Source organism: Hyperolius riggenbachi, chromosome 10 (genome assembly GCF_040937935.1).
Source record: "Hyperolius riggenbachi isolate aHypRig1 chromosome 10, aHypRig1.pri, whole genome shotgun sequence".
Taxonomy (NCBI): Eukaryota; Metazoa; Chordata; class Amphibia; order Anura; family Hyperoliidae; genus Hyperolius; species Hyperolius riggenbachi.
In genome coordinates, this window is record NC_090655.1 from 46,550,306 (window position 1) to 46,562,849 (window position 12,544).

Here is a 12,544-nt window from a genome sequence, read left to right on the forward strand (position 1 = left end):
TACTACTTACTTCTTCCTGTCCTGTGTTCCATTAACATCGCCCCCGGGGGGGGGGGGGGCGGAAAGATCTCTTAAATGTCTCTGAAGTGCTTCCTTGCACTTCATGTAAAGTCATACCTGAAGGTTCATCTGTTCCATGAGAGTAATGTGACGAGAGTTGCTTGAACGGTTCTGTATAGCCTTTAGGGGACGGTTGGCGCAGCACATGGACACACAGATCATGTACAAGATGTAGATGGCTGCCAGTAGCCAAAAGTATGGTCGCCCAAATGCAAGCCATTTCTCATGCAGCAACTCTTTAATGGGGGAGACAACCAGCATTTTCCGTGCCTGTGGGAAACACAAAGATTTTATAAGCAGCAATCCTACAGGAAACAACTAGTCAAATCACTCAAATCTGGCCAAAGATAAGGGTTATTATAGATCATATTTAAAGGTCCATTTTCTGCCTGCACTTCATAATTTATTTTGTGTATGGAATGAAACATGTCTCAGCAGTAGAGTTTAACTGGCATCTTGCTCATGGATCATAACTATAGCCATAAGGCTCAGGAAGGTGACATGGACATGTCATACAACATATATACGCTTGAGGTGCAGGTAAAGGCCTCATCTGGAAGTAGCAAGCATAGACTGTAAGAACAAATCTGAAACTCTCCAATGGTTCCAAGCAAAGCTCCATTTTTCGTTATTAACAACACAGGACAGACAAAATGGGTGACGCGTTTCAGACAACCATGTGTCCTTTCTCATAGCAATTGCTATGATTACCATGTGGTAATGCATGTGGAAGTAATTGTAGTGCTTTAACACAAGGCAGGCTTTACTGCAAAAATGGGCAGAATGGTGGCTAAGTGGTTGTCATTCTTGCCTTGCAGCATTTGAGCCCCAGATTTTAATTTTTATCAATACACTATCTGCATGAAGTTTACACTCTCTTCCCATTGTTCGTGTGAGTTTGTCTAGGTCAAAGGAATAACTTTTAGGATGGTCGACATTGCAGACACAGGAAAGCCTGGGTTCATGGGGTACCAAACGTATTACTTTCCTTCCTCCCTTTGATAAAGGAGCCCCCTCCAACACAGCTGTTATTGTGGACATACTTATGGGTGAGGGAGTCACCATGGCTGCATGGTGTATTGGACCCCAGGTAGAAGGCACCCCTTGCCATGAGATGAAACTACTTTAATGGGGGTGCCATAAAGGGTCTCCTGGGGGGGGGGGGGGTTTCTCCTAAATTTTTAGTTATGCCTCAGCCCTGGGCACTCTTTTCTTCTCACACCCCAAAAAGAATGCATCCAGACCTCAAGGGCCAAAGTCCTCACATATTTTTGTCACAGCTTAAATTAATTGATGGGACTGAATCAGTGAAGTTGTGGTTTATCAAGTAGAACACATTTCTCAAATTCTCAGTCCATCCTAAGTATTGGCGTAGATATGGCCCTCAAGGCCTGGAGTTCAAAACCTGAGCCTTGGTAGAGACATTCGACTATGGCTATGACAGGGACATTAGCTTGAAGGACAGTTACTGTACTCTGTAAAACAGAGCTAAACATATGTCAGAGCTTTATTGCCATTTTCAGCATAAGCACCAGCTATTTATATTTAATGCCTGATTCAGCTCTGATCAGCAAGCTTTCTTAAGCCCTTGACACACTGGGGGGATCTCTGTCACCGGGCAGGGATCAGTAAACACTCCCTTAGACAACAAAGCACTTCCGACGATGTACAGACATGTCATCAGCCTCCAGGTTAACGATGAGTTTATTGGCATGCGGGGTGGTGGAGGTAGAATGAGCAGTGTGTGACTGAGCAGATTCCGGCAGGAGGGGGAGGTGGAGAGCAATCAGGGATCGCCAAAGATCCAGGATGCTTTAGCAGACATCATGCTGTACACATGCTGGTCTGACTCCCAATTCTTGATCATCCGTTACAACAGAGTTAAAACCAGCCTGTGTACATAGCATTAGAGCCATGTACAGCTTCCAATCATGATATTAATGTAAATAAACAGAAAATATAATTCTCCTCCTTGACTACCCAGTAACTTGATGCAGGAAGAAGGTGTATACTACTCATTAGTGTTAAGCCATGTATGGTAGTACGGTATGGTTCAAGATATTTGGATATTTGGTATGGTTTACAGTCGGTCAGCAGTACAGTAAGGCCCGGTTCACACTTGCGTTCCAGGTCCGGTTTCCCGGACCCGGAACGCACCGTATACTGTACAAACGGACCCGGATGTGAATGGATACATTGTTATTCAATGTATCCATTCACACCCATCTGTCTGTCAGGATCCGGATCCGGTCTGCGGTCCGGGCTGCGTTCAGGATTTTTCCAACATGCAGCATTTTTCCGTAACGCAGGCTCCGGCTGCCGCACCTGACCCAGAACCTCACCATTTCCTCGCACCATAGGAAGTGATGAGAAACGGAAGTTTCTCATCACACTGGCAATAGGAACGGGTGCTTACGGCACCCGTCCTTTGCCACATGGGGGGTCCAGGCATGGACAGATAGGGGGGAAACGGCAGCGCTGACAGGACGACAGCCCAGGTATGTTTATTATTGTATCGTGGGCTGTTGTCCTGTACTGTGTGCGCTGTGTCCCCCCCCCCCCCCCCGACTCCCCCCATGCCTGTCTGTGCTGCCGCGCCTGTTTAAAAGTACAGTATCGGCATTCCGGAAGTGTTACTTTCCAGATGCCGAACCAATACCTTTTTGTCCACAACCTGACCGGATCCTGAGAGATCCGTAAGGCCCCAGTACGGGACCCGCAACCCCCTCCCCCCGGACCCGGACGTACGGCCCGGTTCCACACAAAACGCAAGTGTGAACCGGGCCTAGTAGTCAAGCACACTGGGCTTGGGTAACCTGCATGTATTGTTCTGAGGAGACAGGATGGGGAGCAGAACCAGGATGCTGCCCTCAGGGGCTGAGAACAAAGAAACCTCCGCAAAATCTTATTTTTTCAGTTCAGTGACACTTCTTAACATTAATTCCCTTTAACATTTCTTATCCTTGGTCTTTTTGTCATGCTTTCTTATACTGGTAATACACGGATCATTTCTGCCATGCATTTCTGCTCTCAATCATTTTTGCCGCTCAATTCAGCTCTCGATTCTTATCTTCCTCTTGTTTTTCTTATCTTTTTCCATTTACCTCTATCAGAAAACGAGCGACCAAATGTAACGCTTGGTGGTGTATTCTCCACAGTCAGCATGCAACGCATGAGCTGGCGTGGAGGAGGTACACACACTAGCACCAGGAAACAAGCTATCCCTAGTATAGTGGAGGGGAGGACTGACTCCAATAGGAGATTGTGGCGCACAGAGCCGGTGCAGATCTGACAGCCACAAACAATGCTTTCGTTATAACGTCTCAGCGCAAAGTAGCGCTGAGCGCATAAACCAGAACTGAGGAGATCAGGACAGGTAGACAGAATGAACGCTTGCTAGCTAGCGGCTACTTAGCGACAGCAAGCGTCCAAAACCAGACAGACTGGAATGAGGCAGCCAATGCGATGCGGCGATGGCGTGCCTCACAAAGACAGGACAGGATAGTCAGAAAATAGCAGGATTAAGATAGATGAACGTAACACAGATAAATATACAATAAGTATGATTTCCTAGCGTATTACAATTACAGCTATCAATGAAACTATTTGTAACGTCTGACTAACATATGTATATATCGGCAATGAACCGATATATGACATAAGCAGGAACGCTGACTAGGAATGGAGTAACACAGGGAACAGGACTCAGAAGGATTCGCTATCTCTTCGCAGAGATGAACGCAATCCACAAACGGTAACAGAACAGGATTCAGAAGGATTCGTTATCTCTTCGCAGAGATGAACGCAATCCACAAACAGTAACAGAACAGGATTCAGAAGGATTCGTTATCTCTTCGCAGAGATGAACGCAATCCACAAACAGAACCAGGAGCAGGGTAACTACCTCAGCACGGGTGGTCACGGTACGCGCAACCTACCAAAACGTGCTGGAAAGCTGACTAACTGCACACAGGATATAAACAGTTCGTGTACGTATACATCAGCGACACTGATGTATTAACGTAACACAAATACAAGGAAAATAATAAACGTGCTGGTATGCATATATATTGGCAATGAACCAATATATGATGCAAAGACCAGCAAAGTATCTTTATAACAAGAAACACGATCGGGGGCTAAAGCGACAGCAAGGCAGGCTTAAGCTGAAGCTATGAAAACCCAAGGAAACCCTGCAGGAAGCAGATCTTTATACTGAGGTCATCCAATGGGAGCAGACATGCAGATTCCCACACAGGTGAATGATAATCAGTCACAAGCTGACAGCAGGGAAAGACAGACAAAGCTATGCAACTTGCATGGAAATAGATCAGAACTGCCTGAGCTGCAGCACTAATACTTCCAGTAATAGCTGCTGCAGCAGCGATCATTACAGTACCCCCGCCTTTAAAAGCGGATTCCAGACGCTTTTCAAAACTGAAATTTCCAACAAAACAGTCTGACTGATAATTCATGATGACCGGGACAGCCCGGCAAGACCGAATTCCAGAATCAGTCCCCACAAGACTGGACCCATCAGAACCAGAACCTACAGAACCATGCCCATCAGTACTACAAGCCCCAGTGTGACACCCATCAGAACCATGATTTCCAGAAGAAAGCCCTCCGAAACTCCCTGAGCGATACCCACCGCCTTCCAGGAACCGTTCAGAAACGCCAAAGCCTTTGCAATGCCCACCGGTACTGTCTTTACCAACACAAAACCCACTGTTGAACCAGTCCAAGGCACCAGGACAAGTTTTCTCAGAGACCTCCCAGAACACCTTGAAGCTCCAAAGAGATCCCCATAGGTCAGAATGCCCTTTAGGCTCACATGGAGAACTATCAAGAACCCCTATGGAACCTAGGGCAATTCCCGAGTCAGGGCCACAAGGACAAACATCAATATCAGGGCTTTCAGGGACCAGAACCATCTCTGGGCATGCAGGCAGACTGGCAACATCAGAACATGTTCCCACTAAGGAAGCATCAGAGCACGCTAACACCTTAAACACACTTGGGCATTCTGGCACACAAAGAACATCTGGGCACACTGGCACAAGAGAAACCTCTGGGCATGTCAAGGAACTGTGAGCCTCAGGGTCAGCCAAGACAGGACCAAAACCAGGACTGGCCAAAAAAAAATCATCATGACTAGACTTCGCAACTACTGGATTTTTACACGAGAATGCAGGATCAGACTTAGATGTCGCTGATTCCAGCAAAGTCAGTAACAAATCAGATTCAGGGGCACTAACAAGACAGGACAAATCTTCTGATGTATGCACTGAACCAGATAGGGACTCCACAACTACCTCTGGACTGGACAGAGACTCATCTAATACACTGGATTGGAGCTCATGAGGCGCTGCAGAACAAGTCAGCATTGCAGCAGCCCCCACTGGACTAGGCAAAACTGAGGAATTCCCTGGACAGGTAGGGGACTCTGGAACCTCTGCCACAGCGGCCAGAGAACCAGAATCTTTCAGGATACAGGGCTGGGTTTCAGGAACACACATCAGACCGGACTGAAATTCTGAGATTTCTATTATTTTGACCAGAGAATCAGAATTATCCATGTTACAGGGCAAGACTTCTGAAACATTCAGAGGACAGGGCTGGAGTTCCTCGGCTGTTACAACACTGGAGAGGGACTCAACATTGGTTAAATCAGACTGTGTACAGGGCAAGGTATCTAACACAATTGCTGACAAGGACAATATTTCAATGGCTTCTGCTTTGCTGGGCAGAAATTCATCAAGTTTTATTAGAGCAGACTGTAATTCCAAAACAGCTGCTAGACAAGTGAATATTACTGCAACACCAACTGAGGTAAGCAGTGCTTCAGCCTCCTCTGCTAGAGGGTTTAAAGTATCCAAAGTACTGGGTGAAGCATAAGACTCTGCGACCACAGCTTCACTGGACAGGATCACTGAACAGTCCATATTGCAGGGCAAAACCATGGAAGCACCTGCTGGACAGCATAATGATTCTGTGACCTGAGTTTCATTGGAGAGATCTACTGCACAATTCATGGTACAGGGCAAATTTATTGGAAAATTTTCTGAACAAGGTAATACTTCTGCGATTTCAGGTTCACATAGCAGATGCTCTGAGCTATTCACGAAACTAGAGCGAGGTGTAGAAACAGGAAGATCAAGACACAATGTTTGCGCATCTGAATCACCATTCATTTGTAAAATTGGAAAATTCAGATGCTGGGGTTCTGAGTTTACTAGACAGGATTGCTGGGACTCGGAAACTGATGTAGTGCATCTATTGGCATCTGCTGGATCAGACAGGAGTTGAACTTTATTAACACAGGTAATTTCTGCAGAAGTGTTTGCAGAGACAGGCAAGATTTTTCTGGTGTCTGTTTCACTAAACAAAGAGTCATGAGTACTGGCTAGGCTGGACTCGGAAGTCAGCAGGACCTCTGGATTCTCTGCTGAGAAATTTGCGCAGGGCAAGGTTAAGAATGTATCAGTGGCTTCTGTTTTACTGGGAAGTAACACTGAGTTATCCATGGTACAGGGTGGAATTGCAGGAACTTCAATTTCACACAAAAAGAGCTCCGAATCACCTGCTGAATCAGCCAAAGGTGCTGAAGCAGGCGGGTCAGAACGCCAAATTTGCGAATTCGGAGTCACATAAAAATCATCCAAAATCAGTTCCCACACATCAATCAAGGGAGCCACACAGTCATACCTACACACACCAGCCTCTATTAGGTTATAGGCTGACTTAATGCATGCGTTCAATACCATTTCACTTTTTGCACTGTAAAATTGACAAAATGAACTTGAATCATTCTTCCATTCACAGACCAGGGCTTCCATCTCTCCCCTCTCGAATGGAGGATCCCATACATACTTAACAGCGAAACATTTAGGCTGATCACAGTCTGCAGATATGATTGTGGCAGGCACATGTATAGGGTTAATTAGCAGGTGATTGGCAGATTCCTTATTCTTAAGAATCTCCAATACCTGTAGCAAGTGTTGAACTGTAGTGTATGCAAACTTCCCTTGGTTCACAAATAAGTTGATTTGTTCAATACTCTGTAATATCTCATCATAATCATACTCAGATAATTCTTTTAAACAAAAATCTTTATTTTCCCTAGCCAGGGAGGAAAGTTCATTAGTAGTTTCATAAGTCCATTTAACTCCCCTGAAAGACAATTGCATTTCATTATCTGTTAATGGCAGAATCTCATTATAGGTCTCAGTCGCTAAGGATAACGATTCTGCAGATTGGACACGTTTCTTAGAACGTTTGCGTTTTGCCTTTGACCTTGCGGTTTTTGGTGATTTATTCAAAGCTGCAGGAAAATTATCAGTAACACTTTCTGCTTGCTGCTCATTCTTGCAAGCAATTGAAGGAGCAGCTGATTGGCCTGCTGCCAGGAGTTCATTAAGAGGAAAAGGCAATGGATCTATGCGCAACCAGTTATGGATCACAAACGCTAGAAATTCCAGAGGTCTATTTTTCAAATCGGAATGATTGAGAACATCAAATGCCCACTGGAATAATTCCCCTTTAAACAAAATATAACTTAGTTGGAGTGCCCAGGTTGAAACAGGAGTCGCTTGGAGATCAGGATTGGTCAGGAACCTGGCACATTCAGAGAAAAACTCATTTTCTGTTTCAGAGCTAAGTTCTTCAAATTTCTTAAAGGAACAGGAACCATAATTAACAGTGTCATACTTTCTGGGAATCCCCCCCACAATGGGGATTGGTAATGGGGTTTTCATAATGTAACGCTTGGTGGTGTATTCTCCACAGTCAGCATGCAACGCATGAGCTGGCGTGGAGGAGGTACACACACTAGCACCAGGAAACAGGCTATCCCTAGTATAGTGGAGGGGAGGACTGACTCTAATAGGAGATTGTGGCGCACAGAGCCGGTGCAGATCTGACAGCCACAAACAATGCTTTCGTTATAACGTCTCAGCGCAAAGTAGCGCTGAGCGCATAAACCAGAACTGAGGAGATCAGGACAGGTAGACAGAATGAACGCTTGCTAGCTAGCGGCTACTTAGCGACAGCAAGCGTCCAAAACCAGACAGACTGGAATGAGGCAGCCAATGCGATGCGGCGATGGCGTGCCTCACAAAGACAGGACAGGATAGTCAGAAAATAGCAGGATTAAGATAGATGAACGTAACACAGATAAATATACAATAAGCATGATTTCCTAGCGTATTACAATTACAGCTATCAATGAAACTATTTGTAACGTCTGACTAACATATGTATATATCGGCAATGAACCGATATATGACATAAGCAGGAACGCTGACTAGGAATGGAGTAACACAGGGAACAGGATTCAGAAGGATTCGCTATCTCTTCGCAGAGATGAACGCAATCCACAAACGGTAACAGAACAGGATTCAGAAGGATTCGTTATCTCTTCGCAGAGATGAACGCAATCCACAAACAGTAACAGAACAGGATTTAGAAGGATTCGTTATCTCTTCGCAGAGATGAACGCAATCCACAAACAGAACCAGGAGCAGGGTAACTACCTCAGCACGGGTGGTCACGGTACGCGCAACCTACCAAAACGTGCTGGAAAGCTGACTAACTGCACACAGGATATAAACAGTTCGTGTACGTATACATCAGCGACACTGATGTATTAACGTAACACAAATACAAGGAAAATAATAAACGTGCTGGTATGCATATATATTGGCAATGAACCAATATATGATGCAAAGACCAGCAAAGTATCTTTATAACAAGAAACACGATCGGGGGCTAAAGCGACAGCAAGGCAGGCTTAAGCTGAAGCTATGAAAACCCAAGGAAACCCTGCAGGAAGCAGATCTTTATACTGAGGTCATCCAATGGGAGCAGACATGCAGATTCCCACACAGGTGAATGATAATCAGTCACAAGCTGACAGCAGGGAAAGACAGACAAAGCTATGCAACTTGCATGGAAATAGATCAGAACTGCCTGAGCTGCAGCACTAATACTTCCAGTAATAGCTGCTGCAGCAGCGATCATTACACCAAAGAATCGAAAGCGAGATTGGACATGTCGAAAATGATCTATCGAACCATCTTATCATCTTAAAAATGAACGGTGTATTCCCAGCATTAGTGGCTCTTATGGTGGCCATACATGGTACAATTTTTCATTTTTTTTTTCGATTAGATAATTTAGTTCGATTATTCTGTTAGATCGTACATAAAGATTTTTCCATCATGTCCGACCAGATTTTTTGGGAAAAAAATGGATAATCATTCGAATTTCTTGATCGAAAAATATATATTTTCTACTTTCAGTAGATTCGGTCATTTAGATCGAAAAAACGGGAAAATCGAACATTTTTATTGTATCGTGTATGGGCACCATTACTTTCCCCATTGTGATTACCTCAGGCTTTTTAGAAGTCACCAGTAGATGAAGAACAGAGCAGGAGCATCCCCAGGAATCGATCTCAGTCATGTCATAGAGAGTGTACTTGGTTGGTCCCATCGTGTGAATGGTTCGTATTCGCTTCTTAAGGAGATGCTGAAACATCTGAAAAAGAAGAAGAAGCTAAATGGGGAGTCTGTTCTGGAAAAGGTATTTCACATGTTCATTAGAGTTACCCATGTGTAGTAGAAATTATGAATCAGAAGCTTTTGATTTATGGTTTATTAGGCTCTGATTTGCTGGTCCCAATCAGGTACCAATCACTGGTGTAACAATAGCCCCTGTGAGGCCTGCCATTGCAGGGGGGGCTTGGGGCTAAGGGGCCTGGCAGTGACAGCTCCATGTGTGCACCTTCGAGACCATGCAGAGCAGTGGTAGCTGCAACGGAGCATATAATTTACCGCTTCACTACTCCATGCAGCCTATTAGCTTCTGAGGCGCTTCTGAGCATACTTTATAGAATTAATGCTCCTCTGTTTGCAGGCGTTAGAGCATTTTAGTAGTTTTTTTTGTTGTTGTTCAAGGTTACCCACATTTTTTCAACTTCTGGTTCCAACAAAAATCTACTACTGCATGATTAGTTACATTTCTTATGATTTTTTTAGGTTCTCTTTCCTATTTTTGGGTAAGACAGTAAAGTACATTGGTAAAGGTGCTCACTGGGAGATTGCCTTCCACTGCAGCCATCTTAAATGGTGTTAGGCCATCGTTGTTCATTAGCTGGTCAAGTCGGAGTGAATTGTGCTCAATGTCCAAAGACAGGAGCAGGTCGTACATCTGACAGGAGAGAGTCTTATTGTGCTGCAGCATCAGGATGTGTAGAACGGTGTTCCCTGAAAGCACAAACCAAAATACGAGGATCAACTGGTATGAAAAAGGAACCTCATAATGCTGCAAAATGGATGCCCAAACTCCAGATAGAAAATAAATCAACACTAAGGATGCCTTCTCAGTAGAGCATGAATAAAAGAGGGAGGACTTTTGATGAATTTGTAGGTGGAAGAGATCAGTAAACAGGTGTCACCAGTATGCGTGTACAGTGGCTTGCAAAAGTATTCGGCCCCCTTGAAGTTTTCCACATTTTGTCACATTACTGCCACAAACATGCATCAATTGTATTGGAATTCCAAGTGAAAGACCAATACAAAGTGGTGTACACGTGAGAAGTGGAACGAAAATCATACATCATTCCAAAAATGTTTACAAATCAATAACTGCAAAGTGGGGTGTGCGTAATTATTCAGCCCCTGAGTCAATACTTTGTAGAACCACCTTTTGCTGCAATTACAGCTGCCAGTCTTTTAGGGTATGTCTCTACCAGCTTTGCACATCTAGAGACTGAAATCCTTGCCCATTCTTCTTTGCAAAACAGCTCCAGCTCAGTCAGATTCGATGGACAGCATTTGTGAACAGCAGTTTTCAGATCTTGCCACAGATTCTCGATTAGATTTAGATCTGAACTTTGACTGGGCCATTCTAACACATAGATATGTTTTGTTTTAAACCATTTCAGTGTTGCCCTGGCTTTATGTTTAGGGTCGTTGTCCTGCTGGAAGGTGAACCTCCGCCCCAGTCTCAAGTCTTTTGCAGTCTCCAAGAGGTTTTCTTCCAAGTTTGCCCTGTATTTGGCTCCATCCATCTTCCCATCAACTCTGACCAGCTTCCCTGTCCCTGCTGATAAGTTTCACCACCCGAGCATGATGCTGCCACCACCATATTTGACAGTGGGGATGGTGTGTTCAGAGTGATGTGCAGTGTTAGTTTTCCGTCACACATAGCGTTTTGCATTTTGGCCAAAAAGTTCCATTTTGGTCTCATCTGAGCAGAGCACCTACTTCCACAAGTTTGCTGTGTCCCCCACATGGCTTGTGGCAAACTGCAAACAGGATTTCCTATGCTTTTCTGTTCACAATGGCTTTCTTCTTGCCACCCTTCCATAAAGGCCAACTTTGTGCAGTGCATGACTAATAGTTGTCCTATGGACAGATTCCCCCACCTGAGCTGTAGATCTCTGCAGCTCCTCCAGAGTCACCATGGACCTCTTGACTGCATTTCTGATCAGCGCTCTTCTTGTTCGGCCTGTGAGTTTAGGTGGCCGGCCTTGTCTTGGTAGGTTTACAGTTGTGGCATACTCCTTCCATTTCTGAATGATCGCTTGAACAGTGCTCTGTGGGACGTTCAAGGCTTTGGAAATCTTTTTGTATCCTAAGCCTGCTTTAAATTTCTCAATAACTTTATCCCTGACCTGTCTGGTGTGTTCTTTGGACTTCATGGTGTTGTTGCTCCCAATATTCTCTTAGACAACCTCTGAGGCAGTCACAGAGCAGCTGTATTTGTACTGACATTAGATTACACACAGGTGTACTCTATTTAGTCATTAGCATTCATCAGGCAATGTCTGTGGGCAACTGACTGCACTCAGACCAAAGGGGGCTGAATAATTACGCACACCCCACTTTGCAGTTATTGATTTTTAAAAAATGTTTGGAATCATGTATGATTTTTGTTCCACTTCTCACGTGTACACCACTTTGTATTGGTCTTTCACGTGGAATTTCAATACAATTGATTCATGTTTGTGGCAGTAATATGACAAAATGTGGAAAACTTCAAAGGGGCCGAATACTTTTGCAAGCCACTGTATTTCCTAGTAGCCCAATCCAAATAGAAATGTGGAGGTGGAACCTTGGTTTTTGAAAATTGTTGCCACCCAGTTCTCAGGAACAGTGACCCTGGACCTTTCAGCGGCTGAGCTTAAAGTATACCCGAGGCAATATGTGACATGATGAGGTACACATGTGTATGTACATCACAAAACTATTACCAAGCTTTTTAACTTATTTTATTTTGCTGCCTGGAATAGTTCATTTCTAGGCATGGAAGTGACAGCTTCTGTCTTATCAGTACCTTGTTGGGAATATAGTAAACATACATCACTAATAATCAAATTACAGCCATATACATTTTACTGGCAGAATACAACATCTGAGGGTGGGAAGAGATAAAATTAATGAACTATTGACCTTTTTTCTAACTCTAGGACACTTAA

General features: G+C 44.3%; 1 protein-coding gene across 1 annotated transcript in view; it reads right to left on the minus strand.

Moving 5' to 3' along the window:
- LOC137536236 (transient receptor potential cation channel subfamily V member 6-like) overlaps positions 1–12,544 on the minus strand; it is a 44,499-nt gene that overhangs the window by 17,006 nt on the left and 14,949 nt on the right. The window contains exons 6-8 of the mRNA XM_068258359.1: positions 10,156–10,328; positions 9,454–9,600; positions 118–330 (exon numbers count right to left, since the gene is read on the minus strand). Of these exons, the coding sequence (XP_068114460.1) occupies positions 118–330; positions 9,454–9,600; positions 10,156–10,328 (533 nt within the window). The remainder of the gene's footprint in view (positions 1–117; positions 331–9,453; positions 9,601–10,155; positions 10,329–12,544) is intronic.